This window comes from Lagopus leucura, unplaced genomic scaffold, assembly GCF_019238085.1.
Source record: "Lagopus leucura isolate 7727_CA_CO unplaced genomic scaffold, USGS_WTPT01 Super-Scaffold_100001, whole genome shotgun sequence".
Classification (NCBI taxonomy): Eukaryota; Metazoa; Chordata; class Aves; order Galliformes; family Phasianidae; genus Lagopus; species Lagopus leucura.
The window spans coordinates 9,041,937-9,067,480 of NW_024962262.1; the positions used below are offsets into that span (position 1 = coordinate 9,041,937).

A 25,544-nucleotide genomic window follows, 5' to 3' on the forward strand; every position below is an offset into this window, starting at 1 on the left:
ATCTGGAGCTACAATTCAGTTACCTATATAAACACAGACATCTAGTGCTATTCTGAACATTATACAGTTTTCTGGCCTCTACTTCCTTCTCTGGAAGGGTATGTATTCGCTACAGCTATAGCAGCATAACTACCATCTCTGATTATAGCTAAATTATAGCTTTCTCAGATAGTGCCTGACACATGTTTAGGAAAATAAACTGATCTCCAGTGCTGAAAAATTCTCTAGGACCTGTTGCACTTAATTTAGATGCCGTAGCAGAAGTTTACACACAGAGTCCGCCCATAAACAACAATATGTAGAGTCCTTAGAGTTCTCAGTTCCCTTATATCTTGTACCTTTTGACATTCTCAAATGTATCCAAGATATCTTCACAAGACTGAGATACATGATACAGGAGAAAAGAGTTATTGTTAAAATGACAACTGTTAATCGGTTGAGTCCCTGACAACATTTAATGTGAAGAGTAAAAGATAGCATGTCTGCAATCTCAGTTCTTTGTCCTGGGCTTGCTAAGCATTTGATATGCTAAAAGAAAAAGAAACAATTCAAAAGCACTTACATATTAGATAAACACAACAGTTCCTGAGTATGTCTGCAGAGCAACCTGCAGCACATATAACTTTCTAAATGGTCTACTTCACTTACTGTCAGGCCAAATGAACTGTAAAAGGAAAATGGCATTGAAAAGTAACGGGCTTTCATTTCTCTTCTCTTCTTATTTTATTTCAATACACCTTTGCACTTGTTTCAAATTGTGTCAGACTCTGTAATCTCACATTATATAAATGTAAGTGAAATTACAAGTAAAGATAAAATAACATAGAAGTAGAACAAAAAGTGGCAATGTTTTATATTCACTCATGACAGTACCTCCCTCTGCCGTGGATGTGTAACCATTGTATGGTTGGCAAAAAAAGCTGCAGAGAATGGGGCCCAGGAGTACTTACAGTAATATCAGCTCTGCTATTAGAGCAATGAAAATGCAGAAGTCTCTACAATTGAGTAAGAAAAGAGAGAAAGTGTTAGGGGAAAAAAAAAAGAACAGAGGATGAAGAAGAAACTGATATGAATATTGAAATTCCTGGAGTGTACCTATATGTACGAAAAGGGACATATAATTAGAATCTCCAGGTATATTTTAGGCATCCAAATAACCAACAAAGATTTTCCTACATTTCTCAGCAATCTCATTCAATCTAAACAATTATCTGAAAGCTATTCTAATATCTGGACTAATCTTGAAATGATTATGAAAGCTAAGTTCAAATAAACATTAACAGACTGCTGACAATTTTACCTTTCTTGTGAATCTTGTAATCATCAGAATTTTTCAGTTCTTGGGTTAGAGTACATGGGTAGAATGTCCACTGCTGGACTATGTGAAGGATATGGTCTGAGAATAATTTGATAAAGAAGGAATGGATTGAAGAAGAATGTCATCCCTTTTGTTTCAGAAGGAAGCCAAATGCCCCTTTAAGGAGGACTTTTTAATAGTTTTGTGGGAACATTTTGTTTTCAGTACTCAAAATCTCCTAGAATTTCAAATGTCACCAGTCATGCTTGAGATTTACATGACTTTCACAAACATAAGATTTTATTTTTCATACCAGTGCCATATTGAATACCTCTTTGACATTTTTCCTGCTTTAATTCCTAGGGCTGTAAAGTTCAGACTATTCTCTACTGGAAAGTACTGATCTCTTCTTAGACTTGAATGAGTTGGATATTACTGGATTTTTTTTTTTAATCATAGATCTTATCTTTGATAATGGATGCATATATTCATGGAGGCAATGAATGAATATTTTAAGCTTGACGGTTAAGACTTACAGTAAAAATCAGGTCTCAAAAGGGAAGAGAGAAATGCTCTGTGGATACCTGATGGAGCATAAGGAAGGCTGATGAAAAGAACAAGCAGATGTGCCTAACATGTTTGCTTTTTTTTTGTCTTGTTTTATTCAATAAACATTTATCCTAATGGAGGGAGATCTGTGAAGCAGGAGAAAATATCCCTCTGCAACACTGTGCAGAATTTTCATCCATCTGACTGTTCAAATGTGCCTGTTAAGCAGTTACTCAATCTTAGCTCAATTGCTCCTAGCAAAGACACAGAAAGGCTAGATACTGGACAGCTCTGTGTGACAGAATCCTACATGACACATGAGAGATGAAGAGTTGCTTAAGAGCATCCTGGGAGCTAAGAAACAGAAAAAATGAGAATGGAGTTAAATAGACCCTTTTGAGATAGATGCCCACATGATCTCTTCTTGCTACTAGGGCAGGTGCTAACAGTTGATGTAACATGAACTATCTGAAAGTACTGGGCTTTGCAGCGAGGACTAGAGTGAAACATAGCTGATGGTATGCTACAGCAGTAAGAGGAGGGAGCACAAAGGGGTTGCTGCACTAGGGAGGGGTGGTAGCACTTAGGAAGGACTGATGGAGATTGTGGGAGGAGTGGTGGCAGGCAGTAGAAGCAGATTTCTCCACAGTTCACTTTGGTGCTCTTCACTCAGCAAAACTAATCATCCTGAGCTGTGTAATGAGTGCTCCTGCTGGGGCTGCTGAAGAACAACCAGACAACCAGCAAGTACATGGAAGAAGGGAAGGAGGGGGGAAAAGAGGACTGTAAAACACGTTTACATTCCAACTAAAATATTGTGTGCTACTGTATTTATCCACTATGTCTCTCAAAATTTGCTTGTAAAATGAAAGCTTTATGGCTTTAAGCATGAAAAAGGAGTTCCTGGGGCTGAATGTATCCCAGGTCTCTAGGGAAGTTTGTTGGTGCATTAATAGTGACTCCTTCAAACAAAAAAAGCCAATTTCTGTTGCTGCCAGTCTCATCCTAACAGAAAGGCTGTGCACTGCTAGTTAGGGATATGCACTGCTGCTTGCTTCTGCTTTATGCAGACATCACAGCAATGTTTCTTTTAAGGAAGATGCACAAAAGGAACAGAAATGAGAGACTGCCACTGTACTTCATTAACAGAAAGTTTCCTTGAGCTAAGTATTTCTACCAGGTGTTCAAAATAATAAGACATTGGTGTCAGTTCATGAATAGTTTAACTAGAACTCTGATGAGATGACAGGAACTTGTGTGCAGCATATAGAATTCAAAGGTTACTGCTGCCTTTGGAGACATCATTAAAAAGTTAGTGCAGAAATTCCTTTCCCTTATGTGGTCTCTGAGCCTTCTGAATCTAAAATGTCCATTAACACAGGATAAAACCTACAGTTGATGCAATAAAGTATCTAACTTGCATCATATTTTCAATGGCTCATGAAATAATTCTTCTAATTGAAGTTTCCTGTTTCTTTACCAAGCCAAGGGAGCAGAGATGTCTCCACAGTCAACTTAGACATCTTATCTTGAGCAGGCAGGATTTCCCTGTGTGTGTACCACTCTCTTTTGACTATGTAAGGAATTTTCATACTCGCTTTAGGAAAATTGCTTCACTGCATGTTTGAAATGTAGGCAAAATTAAATACCCATCTTAAACAGATGTGCTCCCACTCTGTGATTAAAGAACATTTTTTTCCTAACAGCAATAACCACAGCTTTCTCTGGGTTCTGATGTAACAGATAATTAATTAGAGTAAGACTTTAAGCATATGTGATAGATGGATAAGCTACTTTCATGATTTATGCTATTTAACAATCTGAGGAGTCTTTATCTATAAACATAGAGACTTTTACATGATTTACAAAGCTAACATATGACCTGCTTTAGAATACCTGGCAAACTGTTTATCAAACTTTTGGAATACTACGGCTGAGTGTCTGCAGAAACTGGTCTTTTGGAGACATCTACTCAAACCTGCATACATCACTCCTTTCAGTTATAGGATTCATAGACTAAACACATCTTCCTTTTGTGTTAAAAATGTCCAAATATTATCTGAGTCAGTGCTTTGTGGGGTTTTGCTATTTTCTTTTTCATGGAGACTTCTGACTGCACCTTTCCAGTCTTTTGACAAACAATCACATAGCTGCAGTGACTGGCTAACACATAGTTCCTGTATTTCTATTTACTTTTCTTACTGTTTTTTCTTTAAACACAAGGCAATTCTTAGATGTTGTGTCTCCAAAGTCATTCCTCGTCACATAGTCAATAATTCAGGATTTTGTATATCAAAGAATCTTAATCAGAAACTCACTGTAATGGCTACTAAAATCACTCAAAACCAATCTGTGATTCAAAAGGAAAATTCAGATTTCCACAATGCATTGCTGCCAGAGGAGCTGCATGGAAATTTCCAGCATTTTCAGACATATTTGATATTCCATATCAGAATAAAAGCCAAGGTTTCCAGAAGAATGACAGTTTAAACAATTAGAACATATTACATAGGAGATGCCAACTTTTTATTTTAGTACTTTCACTTTTTTTTTTTTTAATCTAGTCATTGTTGAAATGCTCCATTGTGATAAGGGATAATTTTTGCTTTGTATCAAATGTATACTGCTTTGTACAATAAAATGATATGTACTATATTAGGTATCAATAATACTCTGTCAAAAATGTTAAAGTGCAATTGAAGAAGAATCTACAGTAAAACAAAAAGCTTTATTTTATTGAAATAAAGTGTTTAGGCATCAGCATGAAATGACAGGTTTGGAATGAATTGACACTTTTTCATTGAAAATCTTACTGAATTTGTGACAGTATCGTGAAACATTTACATTTCAGTGGAACTGTATTTTACATAGAAAAATAATGATGAATGCACGATGGCATTTTTAAGCAAATCTTTTTTTTTTTTTTTTCAGTCTTGCATGCCCATTTTCCTAGAAAACAAGAATAAATCCATGAAATATAACTACCACATTACTATACTTCAGAATTAATTAATCAATTAATAACCTAGAGATATTGGTTATATCAGTAACCTTTGGTGTGCATTTTAACTTATATGTTTATGTTATAAACAGTTGATCCATAAGCTATATTTTATTTTTTATTTGTGGGAGTGTCAGTCTTATTTCTTGTCTGCCTGCAAATAAATGTGCAAGATAGTTTGAAGCTGATTTCCATTACATAATTTCCATAAAATTCTCATTATTAAAGTCTCTACTCTTTTTAATCTAGAGCATGGTCTTTAACCATGCTAATTGGTAAAGCCCACTGTCTTTTTCTCAGCTTCTTTGCCAGTTCAGGCTCTGCGGGTACCAATGACACCGATGACTCAGAAATAAGCCTGCCCACGGAACTGGGAACTTCTAGAAGATCAGCAGTAGGCATTTAGGAAAGGTTTTGAAGTTAGGTAGCCAAATTTTTGGTAAAAATCAACATTTCAGCTCTAAAGAAATGTATTCGAAAGAGAAATGGAAATTTAGCAACTGTTCAGTGTTTTAAATCAAAGCTTTACAAAATAATTCAAGATCAGAAGAAATGTCCATTCCTAACCTTCAGAAATACTGCTGCCATTTTTGTTTTTCCTCACCTCACATGTGAGAGCTCTGCCTTTACTTTACACCATTGCTTTTTACCTCTTACTCATTCTTCTACGGCAGAACTGATGTTCCTCCATAGCAAGTATTGTAAGAAAATCACTATTTTTGTATAAAAACAGTGGTGCCATCAAGAAGACAAGATGACTCTAAGGTCTCATACTTGGTCTCAGGAAAAATGGAATTTGCAAACATGTTTCTTACCCATTTCTAGTTAGATTAGTGTTTTAAAATTTTTTTCCTCAAATGAATGGTATCCTAAAAGCCAAGACTGAAGAAGATCTTTTGCTTACTACTTACAGAGGAAGAGAAATATGATCATGGTAAACTAAAAATGGGAAAAAGAGCAAACAAGCCATAACAAAACAGAACAGGTAGCCTCCATCCTTTTGAAAAGTGAAGAATATAAATATAATTAACATTTCTCTTTTTCTCTGGGTTGATAACCAAATGTCTAATAGCAAAGCAAAATGAGATAGTATTGCCAATAATGGCAACCATAGCTTGCTACTATTTTTGAACTATGTCTTAAATGACAGTGGCCAGTTAGTATGAGGCAGGCCAGGCTAATCAGAGAGATAAATTACATATACAATTTTTTACATTGCCCTAAAAAAAGTTTTTATGAACCTAGAATATAGAGACTAGAGCCTATTAATACTCCATTTCAGATATGGTTGACAATTAATAGGCATTGTAGTAAATGCTTCTTCCCATTTGTGTAGATACATGTATAATATCTAAGCAAAACCACAGTTAAAACAAGCTAATTGAATAGTGGCAGACAACGTGGTTTTGCTGAGATTTCTTTAGTACATAGTCTCAATATGTAAGACAAGACACCCACTCCACAGTCAGCAGCAAGGATGACTGGCTCTACTTCTTATTATAGACTGCACTATTCTCCAGTATTTAACTGCATTTTTGCACCATGGTTTGCAATCTGCTTGAACTCAGAGTGACATATGAGTCATACGTGACATCTGAGAATAACTTCTGCTTGTGAATCACATACAAAACTGGGGATATTCCTTCTGAGTACTTAAATGAAACCACAGTTGAATTGGGCAGTATTTTTATTTGCTTCAGGAAAACAGGAAACTATTTCTCACTGTTTACAGAGAAATGTAAGTGACAGCCTTTACAAAATTAAACTCTGCCTTAGTCTAGATATTATTATACAGCACAGAGTAAGCGCCCAATGTAGAGTGGTGGTATCAGGGAATCTCTCATATTGTTGACAGTTGTAGATTGGGAAATGGTAGAAAGTGGCATCATAAGCATTAGCAACTCTTCTTTTCTTACAAGCAAACAGCACTAGTGGTGCAAAATTAAAAGAAAAAATGTACCTTGGGTGTTCTGTCCCATGTGCCATGCTAAAATTGCAGGTAATTACACATAAGTGCTGACAGATACTTCCTAGTTCTGCCACACAAGTCTGCGAGGATATTCTTAACAGTCCTGCAGATATCATTCCACAGTGTAAACTTGGTACATTTTTTTCATGTTATTATTTACTCACAAAGCAATTGGCTTTATCAGTTAACTTTCTGAATGTGTATGCTTTCTTTATGTCCATAGATGATAATACAAATGTGGTACCATGGGCTAGTAGGTCACTACATTGAGCAGTGCTTAATCACTCCAACTTTAATGACCTTTGTTCATTACAAGATAATTCTATATCTATATTTGATCAAACAATGCATCATTTTAGAAGCTCTTCAACAACTCCCAGCTGGAGTTTTCTCATATTTGCGAATTTTCTTCTCTTTACACCAGAAAAATTCTGTATCATTCAGTTATCTGCTTTTCCCACAAGATCTCTCAATCTCATGTTCCTACCCAGTCTAGTATCTGGTTTAAACCAAGTTATATTATCCAAAACCTACTGCACTCCTTTACGATACAAAGTTCTAACAATCACCATGCTTGCCTGCTTATTAAGGCCAAGATAAATTAATGCTTATAATTTGTAGACTAATTTGAAATTTGAAAGAAAAAAACAAGAGAACTCTGACTCCTGAACAACGTGGCACATTTCTGAAACAGTTTTCATCATGCTAAATTATTTTCTTATTTTGACTCACATTTCTTGGACTTAGACTGGATGTTCTGAACAATCAGACCTGTTCATTCATGGATCTCTGACCTCAACCCTAATATATTACCATAATGTGGAATTTTACTATTCAAAAGAAAATAAACAAATACAAAAAAAACACAAAACAACAACAACTAAAACATCCAAGCAACAAACAACAACAAAGGAAAATAAACAGAAAATAGAGCAGAGGAGAGGGGAAAGAAAAAGGAAAACAGAGGAGGAAAAGTATTAAAGCCTTTCTTTCCCCCCAGTTAAAAAAGTTAAATCTGTGGTTCTCCTCTTAGAATAGGAATGTGTTTGTTGGGGAGTTGACTTTTGGCGTTTGAGATATATAGGGCAGAGGAAGCCAAATCTGTATTTTTAAGCAAATTAAATTATTTATATATATATAAGTATATATATATTTATAAATTATTTATATTAAATTATTATATTATTAAATTATATATATATATAATTATTTATATGTATATATAAAAATTATTATATATATTATATATATATATTTAAAATCCCATATATTTTTCTTGCCATTTTCAAATAAATTTTATGAATCTCCTCTTCCGCTGGTAATCAAGCATGTAAGGAATTATGAAATGCGACAGCATCTGATACAGTGAATTACCTGGTTAAAGGTTAACCAACATAACAAAAATCGAAAATAAAAAGGAAAAAAATGAAGTCAGCACAGAAGTACAGAAACCAGAGGACAATGGAGGCAGTGATGAAGACCAGGACTTGTATGAATGGGCCATTAAAGGACTGGATGCAACTGCTTTGAGAAGGGTCAACCTCAGCTTTGCAACAGACCATAAGGAGGGGAAAGTATCATCGTGAGAATTATGGGGTTCATGAAACTGTGAAACTAATTATGGAGTATCAGAAAAAACTTCTAGGATTACATAAACTTTATTACAAGATGTTTATGGAAAGGGCAAAGGAGGGGGAAAGAGAATGATCAAGGAAGAAACATGACAAAATGGAGAGGAGAAAGCAGTCCAGGCCTGTCTTGTATGAGTAGCTGATCAGTATGCTAGAGACCCTGGGTTCTCTAGATACCGTACAGGCTGCCCAAAAGGAGCCAGGCTGAAAGAAGCCCTAGCCCTGGAGCCTGCTGGATTTGGTACCTCTTGTGACATCTTGTGAAATCCTTAACACCGGAAACAGAATTACCTATCTGACCTAATTTAATTATGATCTGTATCTACCAGTATAGCTAGAATCCAAGTATTTGTTATGCCCAAGGTAAGCTTCTTGGTCTTCGTGCCTGATTTGCCAGAAATAACTGTTTTAATCATCAGAAGAAAAACAACTAATCATTAACACCTGCAAATACTTCAGTATCTAGTAGCAAATATATTAAGGAGCACAGCTAAAGAATCTAATGAAATCTGATTTTACTTCAGAGAGACTCAAAGGGGAGGAATAGTGGGAAATATTTATAGAAATGAAGAATGTATGTAAAATACGAAAAAAACAGCATTGCTTTAATGTTTGCTATTACACAGAATCAATAAAGTGTAATCAGCTGTAATACTGCAATTTAATTAGGCATGGGAATCAAAGGCAACTATAAAAATCATTTCCCCCCAACAGATGTCTCTGACTGTCTGTATCTCAAATTAAGAAAATTCAAGCTTTGTACCTATCAGATTTTTGTATTCTAGCTGTTTAATGAAACCAGAATTTCCTAAATGATTATAGGATCGTGCATTTTAATACAAAATTCGCATTTCAAGCAATCAAAAAGTAGTTACTGCAAGGCAAGTCTGGAACTGCAGCATCTGAAAATAATTTACAAAGGCAGAGAATTCATTGCCTAAAACATTAGACAAACAATTATATAATGATGCAGTACATATCCAGAAGGAAAAAAAAATACACACTAGATTGCTTATTATGAGATCAGAGACCGATTCAGGTGTTTTTGCATTGGTACTTCAGTAGGTCCCTGTTTTCATGATATCTTAACATTGCTAATTATATTTTAAATGGTCAACAGAGTCATTTCATATGTAGTTACTGCTCCTGCAAATATTTCTCACATACTTAAAATATTGATACTTTTATATTTTTTTCAGAATAGAGACTTAGCAATGATAAAATAGTTCAATACAACACAGATTTTAAAAAAAAATATATCATACCTGATAAAAACAATTAACCTTTTTTAAATTTTTTTTCTTGCTTTTACACTTCAACATTTCATTTTATTTTTGATGTAGAAGTTCCAAATGAGACGAAAAAATACATTTCAACTTATTTCTAGCAGGGATCAAATGAAGTTTTGGAAGTCTCAGAGGAATTTTCTTTGTAACACATCTTTCCATTATGATTCTCTTGCTTTTGCATACATATCTTCAAAAGAAATGCAAGCTTCAATTGAATAACTGTATCTGTGAAATATACTCACGAATTTTTAACTGTTATGGAAAGAAATACCCAGGTAATTCTATTTTGAATTTTATGAAGAAGAAAACAAACATCAAGAATGTTAAAATTCTGGGAGTTGCACATTGCTAGTAACCTTATGTTTCCTTGTCTGTTTATAGTACTCATTGACCCTTTCTGAAGAAACCTCCAGAGAAGTAACTTATGTCACAAGTATCTGAACACATAGCTTCCTTTTTCTTTTAGGCACAATTAATACATAAAGTTATTTTGAAGTATGCTGTACATATTTCTCATCCTCCTATTGAAGAGTATCTCAGAGCACAGGTACAGGAGAGAGTCTGTACAGGTGTAACAGAAAAAATTGTTTGGACACAGGCTATAGAAAAACAGTTCAGATTCTGATATTATAATAAGAGTTACTCAAATATATGTAATTAAAAATATAAAGAAAGAAGAGACCATGTAGAAGAACAGCAGAATTTGTCTCAGTTAAAAGGATAAGCTTCAGGCTATTATCTAGCACATTACTACTAGTTAATATGTTTAAATATTCTCCAGCATACTCACCTCTTTTTGACGGTACTTAATTGCCAGTTTCAATCTTGCAAGATCATTGCCACTTTGTTCTTCTATTAAGCTATTATCATCTCTGTAATTAAGAATAATTTCCAATTCCCTGGAACTCCGTGTCTGATCCAGAAGATCTTTTGCAAATTGCTTGCACTGCCGCGACAGTTCCTCATATTCTGACTTAAATTCATTTTCAACTTTACTCAGTTCCTGCAGCTCCCAGCTCAGCTGAAAAGCAGTAAGGAAAGGATCCTCACTGGACAGAGCAATCAAAGATGGGCTCGCCAGAGCCTTGTAGATATTGAGCCTAGATCGAGAGTGCCGAAGGCTGTCCACATCCGAACTTGAGACGCATTCAACGCAGTTACAGCGGACCTCGTGTGGCCTGGGCACAGAGACCCCCTTCTGCACGAGGAGTTTGATGATTTCATAGTTGTTGGTGTGAGCAGCCAGAATAATGGGTGTGATATCTGGCGTGAATTCTGAAAACTGCTTGTCCAGAAGTATTGGTGGGACCTATAAGAAAAGGCAAAAACTGTTGCAGGCTTCTTAATTGACTGACAGCTACAGAAAATTATGGTACAGATAATTTACCAGCTTTACTGTTACTGATGGATTATTGCTTGCGGCCAGAAGCAAAGGAAACCCTTTAAATGTAACAATTCAATTAGCCAAGATAGCCTCTGTTCAAGTAATAAAACTGCATAAAGAGAGTTTGATTTTTAAAACCTGTTTGTACAGCCCACAGGCAGCAATTTGTTAGTGCAAATGAGTAAATAAACATGTCAGATACAAATGTTCTTGTCAGGTGTGTTGAAGCACAAGCTGTGAGAAAGATGGAAATACTTTCTGATTTCTCACTGATTAATCTCACTTTTATAAGAGAGAGTCATGGAGGTGTAATTGTGATTTTCTGAAGGAAGCAGTGAACAGGAGACAGCAAGCTGGAGTTGCAAAATAAAAAAGGCAAATCAGTGTGAAAGACAACATACATTTGCAGGAGAATTTTACAAACGTGACAGTGTAGTGAAACAAAGATACTGGCTGAAAAGATTTCACTAGTCTCAGTTTTACATTCACGTGTGCAGACAAATGTATTCTGCTTATAGGAAAACAGGAGTAGTGGTTATCAAGAGGTAACACAGGGTCCCAAGAGAGGAAACATCACTGTGGATTTAGTTGTCTGTTGTGGTCCACGTTTTATCAAAACATTGCAAGATGTTTATTTTTAACCTTGTTTTTATTTTTTACAACATTTGACTCTAAATGTTTTGCAAATCAAGACATCTCATTAGATCTCATTAGACTAGTACGACAAAGACACATTTAATTAGCCAATATCAATTAAAAAAATGGTGTAGAGAGCAGCATTTATGGACAACTTTTGGTCCTCAGTTTGGTAATCAGGTACAAACTCAATCTGCTTCAGCTTGAAGAAGACAAATAATCCAAGCTCATGAGTTTGATATGCGCCTGGATATATAGATTTGTCTGATGCATATATCTTGTCTGTGATGTCACTGAGCAAAATGAGACACTTCCAATCCTCCAGCCACTTCCAATCTCTCCAGCTATGTAGTTTTAGATTTATCTTCTCTGTTACTTGCATATTATACAGACAAAAAAAGAGAGCACATGAGCACACATGCATGCATTGTTCCTGTTCTCTGAATCACAGTTAAATAAATCAATGTTTTTTTTGGCTAGAAAGAAATGAAAATGGCAGTAGTGGCTCAAAGACTGCATTAGGAAAAGTGAGCTTTTGGTGATCTGGCTGAACAGAGGTTTTCTGGGAGGGATGTGTTGTGCTCTGCCAGCATCCACTGCAGCCAGTGAGTCTCCCAGCACTCAGGCCTGGGTAACAAGGTGCAGAGGCAATAGCTGGAAGGGCAGAAAGCCGAAGGATAAAAAGACATAGCTTCAAATCTTAGCAATAGTTCAGGCCATGCCTGTGTCACTTAGCATGTTATTATCTTTGTGCTGTCTGACAGTACTAAACTAATATTTGCTTCCAGCACTGCCAGAACTGAAAGCTATTGCAACACGTCATTAACTTCAATCTTCTCTGAAATGTTAATGGACACACAACTCTAAACAACATGGAATTACAGTGATTGACTTGTGTATGGGATTCTTAAAATCAAAACTCGCTTGTTTTTCTCCTTGTTTGTAAAAATACTTCATCTTAAAGAAACCCGGCTGTAAGGCTGATGCACACATTTTGGAATTCATTCCATCACAGTTCACCCAAATATAGAAATGTGCATTAAATCATTTCAGCCTTAACTTACAATGACATTTAAGCTTAAAGGGCAGACCCTGAGACTGTAATTTTAATTACATCATGAATTTAACCTCAGAATCTTTACATCCTATTTTAAAATTTCCTCCTCACTTAAACCAAAGATATTAAGAATGCCAAAGCAATAAGGTCAAATTATTCCCTCATCAGCAGCATAATGAAGTACTTACATTTTGAACTTATAGAATCATAGAATCATAGAACTGCTCAGTTTGGAAAAAACCTTAAACATCATCAAGTCCAACTGCAACTTAACCACACTACTCTAAAGTTATGAGTACTTGCTCTGAAGTCACTAGACCTACAAAGAATTTTAATTCCACAATACTGAAGTACAATTTCCTTTAAAGAAGCCAAAACATATAATGAGCACTCAGTGATATCAGCCACCCAATCTAAATCTTTGACAGAGCATTTTTAGAAAATATATGATTCTTCCTTAAATCCAGAGAGGATAAAAAGCTACTAGGTCTTACAGACACTCACTGTGACTGTAACTCCCCAAGGCTCAGAAGGGGTTTGAATATGAGATACACTTAGGAGTTAATACGTCAAATGTGAGGCTGCTTAAACTTAGAAAGGTCAAATGATATTTGCCTTCTTATGTTTTATTGAATTTTTTTCCTATTTCAACTTTATTTATAGGGCTGAGCAAAGCAGTTCGAGGATTATATACTTTTACGTACATCTCTATGGGGGGTGAGTAGGAAAAAAAAACATCAGAAAGAAAGCGTGTCACAGATCTGTACATTTTATTGTTCAGGGACATGAGGTTTTTCTAATTGCATTCTTTTCCCCTGTGCTTGTTGTAATTGGGAATGAGTCAGTCTGACTTAGATACCTAAGAATTTTTTTAGATACCAATTGAAACAGCCCTCTTAAATATGTGTATAAATTCCCCTTTTGGCTAGTGTGAAGTCCCTTTGCTATGACAGAAAGAGAAATCTGGTATAAATTAATGCCAAACAAGTCTGAGACATTTTATCCTAGGCAAAATGACATCAAGTCAGAGAATGATTTCTGATGTCCTGTTGGATATTCAGGAAATAGCCACCGTGGAAAAAGAAGGAACAGAAACCCTACATACATTTCTGTCTCTATTTAGATTTCTCATAATGATTCTCATTCCTGCAGTACTCTAACAGAGAGATTTAAAAACCCCAATGTCCTTTTATTTCTTTTTTAGGTGCAGGAGACCAGAATCTATGTAAAGAAACTTTTTTTCTTGGATAGCTCAGTTCCTACTAGTTTGCTTGAGTCATGCCTTTATAAAGACATATATACAAGACAGACAGAAAAATGAATACATATGTTCTCTGATGGAGTAAAAAACTATATTAGGAAATTAATATTACAAGGGTGTGTTAGCAAGCTCATCAATTAGTTCAGAACTATTTCTGTACAGCTGTCAATCAACCAAACATCCTGGAAAGACTGAACTTTGACTTTCTGTACAGCCCACAGCATACAAGATATCCCTATGCATATATAGTTAACTGATTCAGACTCTAGTTAGTTGATTTCTCCTGTTCCTTAGTTCCACATTGTTAGATTATCAGCTGAAAAAAAAAGAAAATTTCAAAATTTCAAAATAACACCCTACCTACTCTAACTCCTCTCAAATGCATTAAGTTCCTTATAAATTTCTATATATTTTAAATAACTTGAAGGTATAACTTCAAGACAATTAGGGTTCAGTTGCCACATCACTGGAAGAGTTTGGATCTTGTTTATCCTGAAAGCTGAAACTCTCCTCACAGTTCTGCAGAAATAGCAGGCTCACAATGGTGTCCCAGATATGGGGAAGGGTTCCTCTTCCCATGCCAGGATACTTGCTGTGCCTTGAACAGCTGGAATGTTGCTTGGTTACTGAGCATCAACAGCAGTTAGGTGGATGGAAGATGCCAAAATGAGCTTAAGAAAAAACTCACTTCAGAGCAGCGTGTGTGATACGCACCATGTAACAGCCATCTGCTATATTGTCATTTTCATGCTTTCTGTAGGTAGCTTTCCTGGCCTCTCTGGAAAGGTTTCAACTTGTTAATTACCCTTGTACTCCCTACATTTCCTAAAAGATTTGTGGAGGTTAAATGCTCCAAATGCTTAACGTAAACTGTTTTCCCATTTTATTTATTTATTTATTTACTTACAAAATTCTCCCTCTACATCTAATTTTTTCTACATCTAATTTTGGTCAGAAACAGATGTACCCATAAACTCTCATCCTTGCTCCAAGACACTGTAAATTAACTAACAGGAGACCAGAGACTGAATGAAATGCACAGCAACCTATAAATGTGCAATGAAATTTAAATTTCAGAGATATTGTATCTTCTTGCAAATGCACACTTCGAATACTAATTAAACACCTGAAATACTAATTAAACACCTGAACTTCTCTGGAGATGTTCAAGACCTGCCTGGATGCCTACTTGTGTGACCTGGTGTAGGGAACCTGCTTCGGCAGGGGGGTTGGACTCGATGATCTCTGGAGGTCCCTTCCAACCCCTACAATTCTGTGATTCTGTGATTCTGTGAAATGCTGCCTGTGTAAATTCAGCACATAAGATTTCATTACAAATTTTACAAATTATGTCTTTTAACATTTTCACACTCACAGTTCAGCTCAATGCTGTAAAGATGCTTAATGCTCCTCTTTTTTTTTTTTTTTTCTGGCATCTGTCCACAAGCCACAGAGATGAAAGAAATGGGGCAGAACATATCTGAGGTCAAGTGATGTTAATCATTTTGGGTCTGAATTAAATATGAATTGCTGATGTACATTTAAAATATTAAAATATTGATTCTTATTTAAAATATATTAAGACTTCAAATTACTAGACATGTAAGGCCACCGCCCACTTGTGTTAAATTATAGGATCTGTTTCACAGTAAAATGGAAGGAGTGATTAGCCTAGCTAAAATAACATCTTAGCCACTAACTTTGTGGTGGGAAGATTTCTTTGGCTGCAGTTTTGAAATGGAAGTGTCTTCTGTCAGATTCCGAATGCTGATATGAAGAGAAAAAGTGGGAGATACATTTCAGGTGAAAAATAACAGTCAATTTGACTTGAAGCAATACCAGTTGGCAACTTATCTGGACCTCAGGACATGAGATTTGTTCCCAGTTCTGCTGGTCACTTCAGGTTGCCTAGGCAGACCATCTCTTTCTGCTTTTCCTAGACTTGTCTACTTTTTTGAACAAATGATGCAGAATTTTATGAAGATTTAGCAAAAAATAATAATTAAACCTCAGATTTTGGTGTGGCCACATCTGAACAAATATGCGCTCTCTTCTTTCTTTTTTTTTTAATTTTGAAACAGAGCTTCACTCCAAAACTTGCCTATAACTTAACGATAGAAAGGAACTATCATTTGGATTTAGATAAAATTATCATGATGAAACTATTTTATCATTTCAGTACTAAAGACTAATTTTATTAATTTCCTTAATATTTTCCCAACAAAGTATTATTTTGTCAAGTCAGCCCAGAGATGTTCTTTAAAAGGGATGCTTCAATAAACATATTAAAACAGATATCTAACTTTAGATAGCTCAAGTTTGGTAAATACTTGCTTTAGCGTATGACCCAAAATAATTTACTTAGCAGACTGTGCTCTGAACTAGCTCACAATTTAGTGTCTGAGCTACTTCATGCTAATGCCAATCTGCACCTAACCCTAACTGACATCTTCAAACCTGCACCAGTCATCATTCTGTCCAGTTTTCCAGTTTGTGAGCAGAAGGTATTAACAGTTAATGCTAAAACATGCTATCTGTAGGAGTTTTCTTTTTTCTATCCTACTTCAGTAGGGCACCGAGCTGCCAGTTTTGCTTCTCCTGAAAACCTGAAAACCCACTTCAGTGTACACTGTAAGAGTCGTAAATATGTCCGTGGATCAGGCCTACGTATCCTTACTTGTTGCTAATACACATTCTAGTTTGCAAGGCGTAACTTCTTCCTCGTTAGAATAGTGGTTATGTAATATCATGTCCATCCATTTTGCTAAAAATTTTCTTTCAGCTTTCCTGGGACATGACAAGCAATGGGGAAGTTGCCATAGCCAATATTAAATCCCTGTCACATTTAAGAAAGCTTCAGGGCTTGCCTTTTGTGTACAAAGGACATTACTAAAATTACATTGACAAGCCTGAGTTATTTTAATTATACTTCATCCAAGTTCAAGCTCAGTTTTCCAAATCTCACAGTTTTTCTCTCTTATTGGTTACACTTAAACTAGCATAAACTGTGACCTAGTGGTTTTCTAATGCTTTTTCATGCTCATACTATTATGGCTAAATGAATTATTGTGCTTCAACAGTCACATCATAGACTGATGACTTCCAGTTTCTGTACCAGCCAAGATGCACAAAGAGAATTAATGCTACTATATATTAAGAAAAATAATTACAACAGCATTTCATAATTCACTGAAACCAACATTTTCTAAACAATGATGATGACTTGCACTGTCCCATGATACAAATAATAATATATTCTTAACACAACTGAAAAACATTCCAGTCAAATAGTGTAAAAGACCAGAGCAATAGAAGCATCACATGGCATAAAATGGGGAGGAAACAGTCCTGAGAAGCTCTTGTTTGTCCCGTTGACAGTGCTTGCAGTTCAAGCATGGTAACTACACACCGTTCCTCACAGATATTTAATCAAACTATTCTTGAAGTCTTGCAGTGATGAATGGATATGTTGCACTCTTTTCTGGTAACTTTTATGATATTTAATTTGTTTCACCTTTGCGCAGATTAAGCGTACAGTGCTTTGCTTTATAAAATGTGGATGCAATGAAAACCTTATTTATTTACTATACTTTCCTTTTTCTCTTTTAAACACTCTCATTCCTTCAGACTTGTGCTATGGAGCATGTTTTCTAACTTCTATGAGACTACTAAATTCTTTCTCTACATTCTTTACCACTTCTCAGTATAGAGGAGGACAAATTTATATATCTCATCTTCTTTTGAGGTGGCCAAGTGTGATATTGATGTGGTACTGTCTTGTCATTTTCTATTAGTTTTAATTGCCCATGACATGTTGTTGTCTTAGCTATACTGAATTCCAGTTTATACTTGGCTGACTCTTTCTGCTCATTTACAACCTGATACTTATTACTAAACTATTCTATTTTCATAGAAATCATTTATCTGGTTTGCCACAATCATCCTGCATTCTAATTGTGCCCTGCAACAGATCTGTGACTGCCTCGGTTTTATGTCGTATACAGCTTTAACACACTCCTTCTATTTCATTCTAAGCGTCATAAATTAATATATTGATTGGAATAGACCCTTGCAGAATTGCTCATTTCATCCTTCACTCATTCTGCTTTACAGAGGACTGTTGGTAACTACACTTAGTCAATATTTTGAGTGAAAGCTTCTGAAATTTTACAAAACTTGAGCTATATGATCTGCTCTGCCCTAACCTATGTAGCTTGCTATCTGGTGATGAATGGAAATTGTGTTGTTATGACAAGATTTATTCCTGACAAATCCAGGTAACCTGCTACTCATATCGGCGTTTTCTTCTAGGTACTTACAGGCAGTATATTTGATTGTATTCTTTGGAATCCTCCTAGTGTAATAAAAATACAGTTTTCTTTTATTTGAAAAAGGAGAATAGAGATTGGAAAGGAAATGTAAAACGTATCAATGACAGTTTCCAGATGGAATCATAGAAAAAGATACTTCAGTTGACAGATTTAGGACATACATTTGTTGGGTGTGACTGCTGAGAAAGCCTTCAGCACTTCATTTCTCTTTTCTTTTTTTTTCCTTCTTGTATGTCTGGGAGTTGATCCAAAATACTGCTGTACATAAAAGTGGTCATTTTCAATTAATGTTTTCCCATGAGCATTCTGAGTGGATGGATATGTCCTTACTTCAGTCAATTCAGTATCTTGAGCAATGGCAAGAAATGACTTATATAAATAATAAGTGACTGTCAGGATAGTTTGAATTTGTTCTTTGCTCTGCAGCTGGGACCTGTTCTCTCACCACATATATTTTTGAAACTTGAATGAGAAGAGCTTCTCAGGTAGGATTTTTGAGCATTCCTTGAGTGCTCAGAATGACAAATGACAAGTATGAGTTTTGTTTTCACTTAGGAACAATGTAGAAAGAAAATGAAGATGGTATGGAAAAATATATGAAAGAAAAAAGATCGTGTGGAAACAAGTTAAGGATAACTTAAATTATTTCTCTTACATCGTAATCAAACTCATATAAGCCTTTTTCAGCAAGAGAAGCAAAAATCAAAACTTTCAAAATATTCAGAATTAGACTTGGGTGAGTCCTTCTCACTTCAATCTTCTTACATGTATGCACAGTTTCTTTTCTCAAAGGCAAGACAGTCCAAACAGGCAAAATAATTTTAAGTTTATTGTTGATATTCTGTTTTCAGAGGTCACCCGGAGGGCTGGGAGAGCTGCTGCCCATGGGGACCTGTGTGGAGCAAAACATGAAGGGTGAGCCCTGCGGTACGGAGCCTCGTTGGAGCAGTGCTTGGAGAGCTACTGCCTGAGGGAAGCCTATGCAGGATCAGTTTGGGATAGAATTGTGTGGGAGGGATTTCACACCGGGGCAGCAGCAAATTGACCATGAAGGAGTGGTAGAGACAAAATGTTATGGGCTGACTGCATCCCCCATACCCTAGCATTGTTCAGGGGAAAATTGTATGAGAAGGTGTTGGGGGGAAGAGCAGGTATTTTTAGTTTGCTTTTACTTCTCACTGCTCTAGTCTGTTAGTAATAGGCTGTAAATTACATTAATCTCCTTGTGCTGGGTCTGTTTTACCCATGACAGTAACTGGTGCATGATCTACCTGTCATTATCTCAATCCTTGCACTCTTTTTCATGGCATTTTCTCCCCCTTTTCCACTGAGAAGAGGGAATGAGAAAGCAGTATGGTGCACTTTATCATACCATCAGAGAGAAACCACTTCAGAGGAAGAGCTCTTGCTTTTCCCCAGCCTTCTCGCAGGACGGTTCCAAGAGTCAATTGGAGAGGTGAGAGTAAGTGATCTTGCTTCTCCATGGAAGTCTCAAGGGAGAAGTTAGAAAGGGTCTTTTAGTCTGACATGGATCCTTTCATTTTACCTCAGCTTCACAGGCATAAAAGCAAAAAGGTGTCCTGCTGGCTATGGAATGATAGATATGTCTTTTTTAAAAGGAGGTTTTGAAAAAAAGAATAATGGATTGGTGGCTTCTCTACGTGTCAACAGACTGTTAAGGAGAAATAAGTGTTCAGGGGGAAGAGTGTGAATTAGCTAATTTTTTTTAGAACTGATTGCAGTTAGTATTTCAAATTGAAATGTGGTATCTTCGCACCTGGGAAATAAATTTCACATCTTAAGAAAATTTAAAAGGTTGTACAGTCAAAGAACAAATCAGAAATCAGACAAATGTAAAAGACACTTTAGGAAAAATATGCCCAGTATCTTTTCAAAATATTATGCAAGGAAATATGAAAGAATATTGAAAGGATATAGAAACCCCACTGTCCTGGTTATATCAGTATTCCATACCATGATATCATGCAACAGGGTGTTGGGTATAGAGACACAGTGCACTGTGGAGCTGTATTTCCTAGTCTCGTGCTCTCTAGCTGTACCACGTGAGTTCCAATTCTACAAAAGATACACTGAGATGTACATACTACATTTCCCAAGGGCCTCCACATGATCTACAGTTCCAGGTGATGGAGGTGAGATGGCTTCCAGCTTCAGGCAGCACAGTGAGCAACAGTACGATCATAGCCTTCCTCTCTCTTCCATTTGAGTTATTAATTGTAACTCTATTTCTTATTATTATCTTACATTCTTTTACCATTTGTAGTAAATTTGTTCTCTCTCCTTATCTTATTTGGGTCTTTTTTTTATTTTCCTTGTCCTCAAAAGGGGAGAAAGGGGCCCCCTTGTCCTATCACGCTTGAAACCATGACATCCCTAAACAATAAAATGCAGAGAAACATTATAGCAATCACTTTCATGACCATGTTATTCCTGGTATGTTCCTTAGTTATGCCGTGCTTTGTTGTTTAGCAGCAGCTCTAGCTTTTAAAGCATACTGCAAGTATTCTAACTTTGGAAGATGAAGACCAAGACTAGTTCGTATAAGATAGAGGAGATTAAAGTTAATGCAGCAGTACTGGCAGAGAAAAACTGAACAGTCTTTAACAGGTAGAGGACTGAAAACTGCATTTTAATAATTTTATCCTCACCTGTGTTCATTTCCTTAATGGTAGACACTTTAAAATTCTTCCCACAACTAAAAATCCATAGAACAATCTGATTGACTATGAGGTTCTGGGAACATGAAGCAGTCTTTGTAGCAGAGAAGACTGATAGAAATTAAATTACACCTATATAGATACATAGCCTTTGAAATTTCCACTGCAAAGATATAAAAGGAGAAATGAGAGAGATATACCTTACTATATATACTTCCCTATGCTCTGAAAGACTATTAGCAGGATATTAAAAGTATTTTAGGGTAGATTGCTATAAAGAAGCCTTTGAAACTGGTGCTAAGGCGAAAATGGATTGGTCCAAATCTTTTCATGTTTTGTGTTAGTTCTATTTCTGTGTTTCTGTCCTCCCGAACTTACTGATTGATCATATATCTTGATCTCTTACACATCTTGTACACAGTGCATCCTAGTAATGCAGCTAGGGTTGGAGAACTAACCCTATCATGCACTAAGATGTAAAAAGTTTTGATTTGAGCATATGAAAATAGATTTTTACTCTACTTGGTGCATGGTAGTAACAGAGACTTAATAAGCAGAGGTGTAAGTGAGCAGGAAGAGAAATTTCAACTTGTCAGGCAGTATGTTTCTACTAATAGTTGACATCACAAAACAGGTAGGAAGCAAATAAAATGGTGACAGATTTTTTTTTTTTTTCATTTTCTATAAATGTTTATATATAGATGCACATAATATGAACATAATATGAAAAGTAAGGTTTGAGGGTGAATATTTCAGGTTTCATTTCTTTCCTGACAGAAACCTACAGACTTACAAAATATTTTAGTACCAGCTTCTACTAGCTCAATTTAAAAGGGAAATAATTTTGACCCCTGCCAGTCTGGGGTGAAGATGCGGAAGATGTGAATTTCAACACTGGCATAAAGTGTAATTAAAAGATTTCTGTCAGTACAATATATGACATATGTAACCTCCATCCAGAAAATGTTTGATAAATTGAGAGTGTAAGTGGTGGTCTCCTAAAACTGTAAGTAATTCTAAGTAAGACTGTAATCACATTAATGGGTACTGTCAGTCACTCCACTGTGACTCTGGAATGTGTTGGGCTGTTCCAGAAAATGCTCAGAAGATGGATGACTGAGATCTAAATTCAGCTCGGAAAGCAAATGGTATCCTGGACTCCATCAGAAGAGGGGTAGCCAGCAGGGACAGGAAGGTGATTGTCCCTCTCTACTCTGCTCTTGTGAGGCCCCATCTGTGTCCAGGTCTGGAGCTCCAAGTACAAGAAAGACAGAGAGAGCTGTTGGAGAGGGTCCAGAGGAGAGCCATGAAGATGACTAGGGGACTGGAGCACCTCCCCTACAAAGACAGGCTGAGGGAGCTGAGCTTGTTCAGACTGGAGAAAAGAAGGCTGTGGAGTGACCTCATTGCAGCCTTTCAATACCTAAAGGGAGCCTACAAACAGGAGGGGAGTCAACTCTTTGAAATGGTAGATAAGAGCAGGACAAGGGGAAATGGTTTTAAGTTGAGGGAGGGAAGATTTAGGTTGGATGTCAGGGGGAAATTCTTTACAGAGAGAGTGTTGAGATGCTGGAACAGGCTACCCAGAGAGGCTGTGGGTGCCCTGCCCCTGAGGTGTTCAAGGCCAGGTTGGATGTGGCCCTGGGCAGCCTGGTCTAGCATTGAATGGGGAGGTTGGTGGCCCTGCCTGTGGCAAGGGGTTTGGAGATTCATGATCCTTGAGGCCCCTTCCAACCCTGGCCGTTCTGTGATTCTGTAAAGAAAATTCTGGAGCGTGAACTGAACTATATTACCAGATGCCAAAAAAATCACATGCCCACAGGAAAAAAAACAACCCCCCCCCCAAAAAAACCCACCAAATTATGAAATTTCCAACCTCTTAAAAAGTTTTGATGAACATGTAAAACTTATTAAAACCAAAGGAAATTCAATTATGATGCACACAGGTGTGTGGAAACAATATTTCACTAAGTTCAGTGCTCATAGAACAAAAATGACAGATGTCTTGTAACGAGAGCGAAGTTGATGATAGAGTGTAGGGCTATATATGAGCAAGCTCCTCAACAGTGGCATGTTTCTGGTTTTTATTTTTCTTTTAATTGTCATAGGTTTCTCCTGTGCATAAACATTTTAAAAACCATACATTTTAAGATCATTAGGGATGACTGCATGACTCACTCTCAAAGATTGATTGTAGAATCACATAATCACCAAGGTAGGAAAAGACCCACAGGATCACCCAGTCCAACCATCTGCTGATCATTGATAGTTCTCATTAAACCATGTCCCTCATCACAGTGTCCAAACCTTCCTTGAATACCTCCAGAGTTGGTGATTCCACCACCTCCCTGGGCAGCCCATTCTAGTGCCTGACCACTCTTTTGGAAAAGTGGTATTTCCTGACATCCAGCCTGAATCTCCCTTGGTGGAACTTGAGGCCATTCCCTCTCGTCCTATCACTAGTTACAGAAGAGGAGAGGCTGACCCCAGCTCACTACAACCTCCCTTCAGGTAGTTATAGAGAGCAGTAAGCCCATCCCTAAGCCTCCTCCAGACTGAACAATAACAGCTCCCTCAACTGCTCTTCATAAGGCCTGTGCTCCAGACCCCTCACCAGCTTAGTTGCCTTTCTCTGGACACACTCCAGGGCCTTGATGTCTTTTTTGAAGTGTGGGACCAAAACTGAACACAGTACTTGAGGTGTGGCCTCACCACTGCTGAATACAGAGGGGCAAATACTTCGCTGCTCCTGCTGGCAATGTCAATTCTGATACAAGCCAAGATGCCACTGGTCTTCTTGGATACCTGGGCACACTGCGGGCTCATGTTCAGGTAAGCATTGAGCAACACCCCCAGGTCTGTTTTCTCTACAGAAGTGATCACCATGAAGCAGTCCATTTGTTTCTACTTCTCCTTGCATATAACTAATTTCATAGATTTACAGATTCATAGAATGTCCTGGGTTGAAAAGGACCACAATTATCATCCAGTTTCAATCCCCCTGCTATGTGCAGGGTTGCCAACCACCAGACCAGGCTGCCCAGAGCCACATCCAGCCTAGCTCTCCAGGGATGGGGCATCCACAACCTCCTTGGGCAACCTGTTCCAGTGCATCTCCACCCTCTGTGTGAAAAACTTCCTCCTAAAATCTAACCTAAATCTCCCCTGTCTTAGTTTATAATCATTCCCCCTTGTCCTTTACTATCAACACATGTAAACAGTCATTCCCCTTCCTGTTTATACACTCCCTTCAAGTACTGGAAGGCCACAGTGAAGTCCCCCCAGAGCCTTCTCTTCTCCAATCTAAACAATCCCAGTTCCCTCAGTCTGTCTTTTTAGGAGAGGTAAAGGCAAAGAAGGCAAATTTCAGGTAACTGCTCTTCAGCACAGTGACTCACAGATGAAGAAAGATCTTGAGACAAGATCTCTTGAGACAAGAGATGTCTCTGCAGAGGAATGGGACTCTACCACTAACTACACTGTTGTCAGCTTCAGGCGTTTGAACTGGGGCTCAGCTCCCAGTCCGTATATAAATATACCTGTATACACATTTATATAATACATACCTACTCAGTCTATCTCAGCAAAAGCAACACCATTAATTGCCCCTTGAGAAACTGCTCTAATCAGAGGGGACAGTAGATTGTTTATAGTGCTCCTTGAATATTTTATATTTGTTAACTTCAAAAGTTAACTTGCATAGCCAAATGAAAGGTAATCACACATGCTGAATCACACAGAGTAGATGAGGTTGAACAGGACAACTTGGGATCATCTAGTCCAAACTCCCTGCTTCCAGCAGGGTAACATCCAGGTAGGTTTTGAATGTCTTCAAAGGAGACTTCACCACCTCTCTGTGCAGCCTGTTTCAGTGCCCAGTCACCCTCACAGCGAAAAAGTTTTTTCTCACATGCAGACAGAACTTGCTGTGTTTCAGTTCAAGCCCATTGATTCGTATCCTGTTGCCAGGCATCACAGAAAAAAATCTGGACCCATCCTATGGATAGCCTCCCTTGAGATACTTGTACACATTAGTAAGACCTCTTTTCAGTCTTCTCTTCTCCAAGCCGAGCAGGCCCAGCTCTCTAAGCCTTTCCTCATCAGAGATCCTGGCTCATGGTCAGCCTGCTGACCACCAGGACTCCAAGGGCTTTCCCTGCAGGGGTGATTTTCCATATGTGGACTGTGGTATAATTCCACATAGGTGGACTGTGGTATAATTCCACATTCCCATACACACTGTGGTATAATCAGTAAACTTCCAAGAGCACACTCTGTGCCTTCATCCAGATCACTGATGAATAAGTTGAACAAGGTAGGAATCAGTACAAACCCCTGGGTGACATCACTAGGTACAGTCCTCCCACCAGACTCAGTCCTGCTGATTAAAACCTTCAGAGCTCTGCCCGTCAGTCAGTTCTTAATCAACCTCACTGTTTAGTCATCTAAAACAAATGTTCT

General features: G+C 37.2%; 1 protein-coding gene across 2 annotated transcripts in view; it reads right to left on the reverse strand.

Annotated features, from left to right (window-relative positions):
- The window catches only part of TRPC4 (transient receptor potential cation channel subfamily C member 4), a 143,691-nt gene that overhangs the window by 55,487 nt on the left and 62,660 nt on the right, over positions 1–25,544 (reverse strand). The window contains exons 1-2 of one of the 2 annotated variants that reach the window (XM_042868154.1): positions 19,778–19,858; positions 10,527–11,045 (exon numbers count right to left, since the gene is read on the reverse strand). In XM_042868154.1, the coding sequence (XP_042724088.1) occupies positions 10,527–11,045; positions 19,778–19,780 (522 nt within the window). In that variant the 5' untranslated portion in view covers positions 19,781–19,858. Of the gene's footprint in view, positions 1–10,526; positions 11,046–19,777; positions 19,859–25,544 lie in introns of those variants that run through there. The other variant, XM_042868153.1, reaches the window with a different exon arrangement.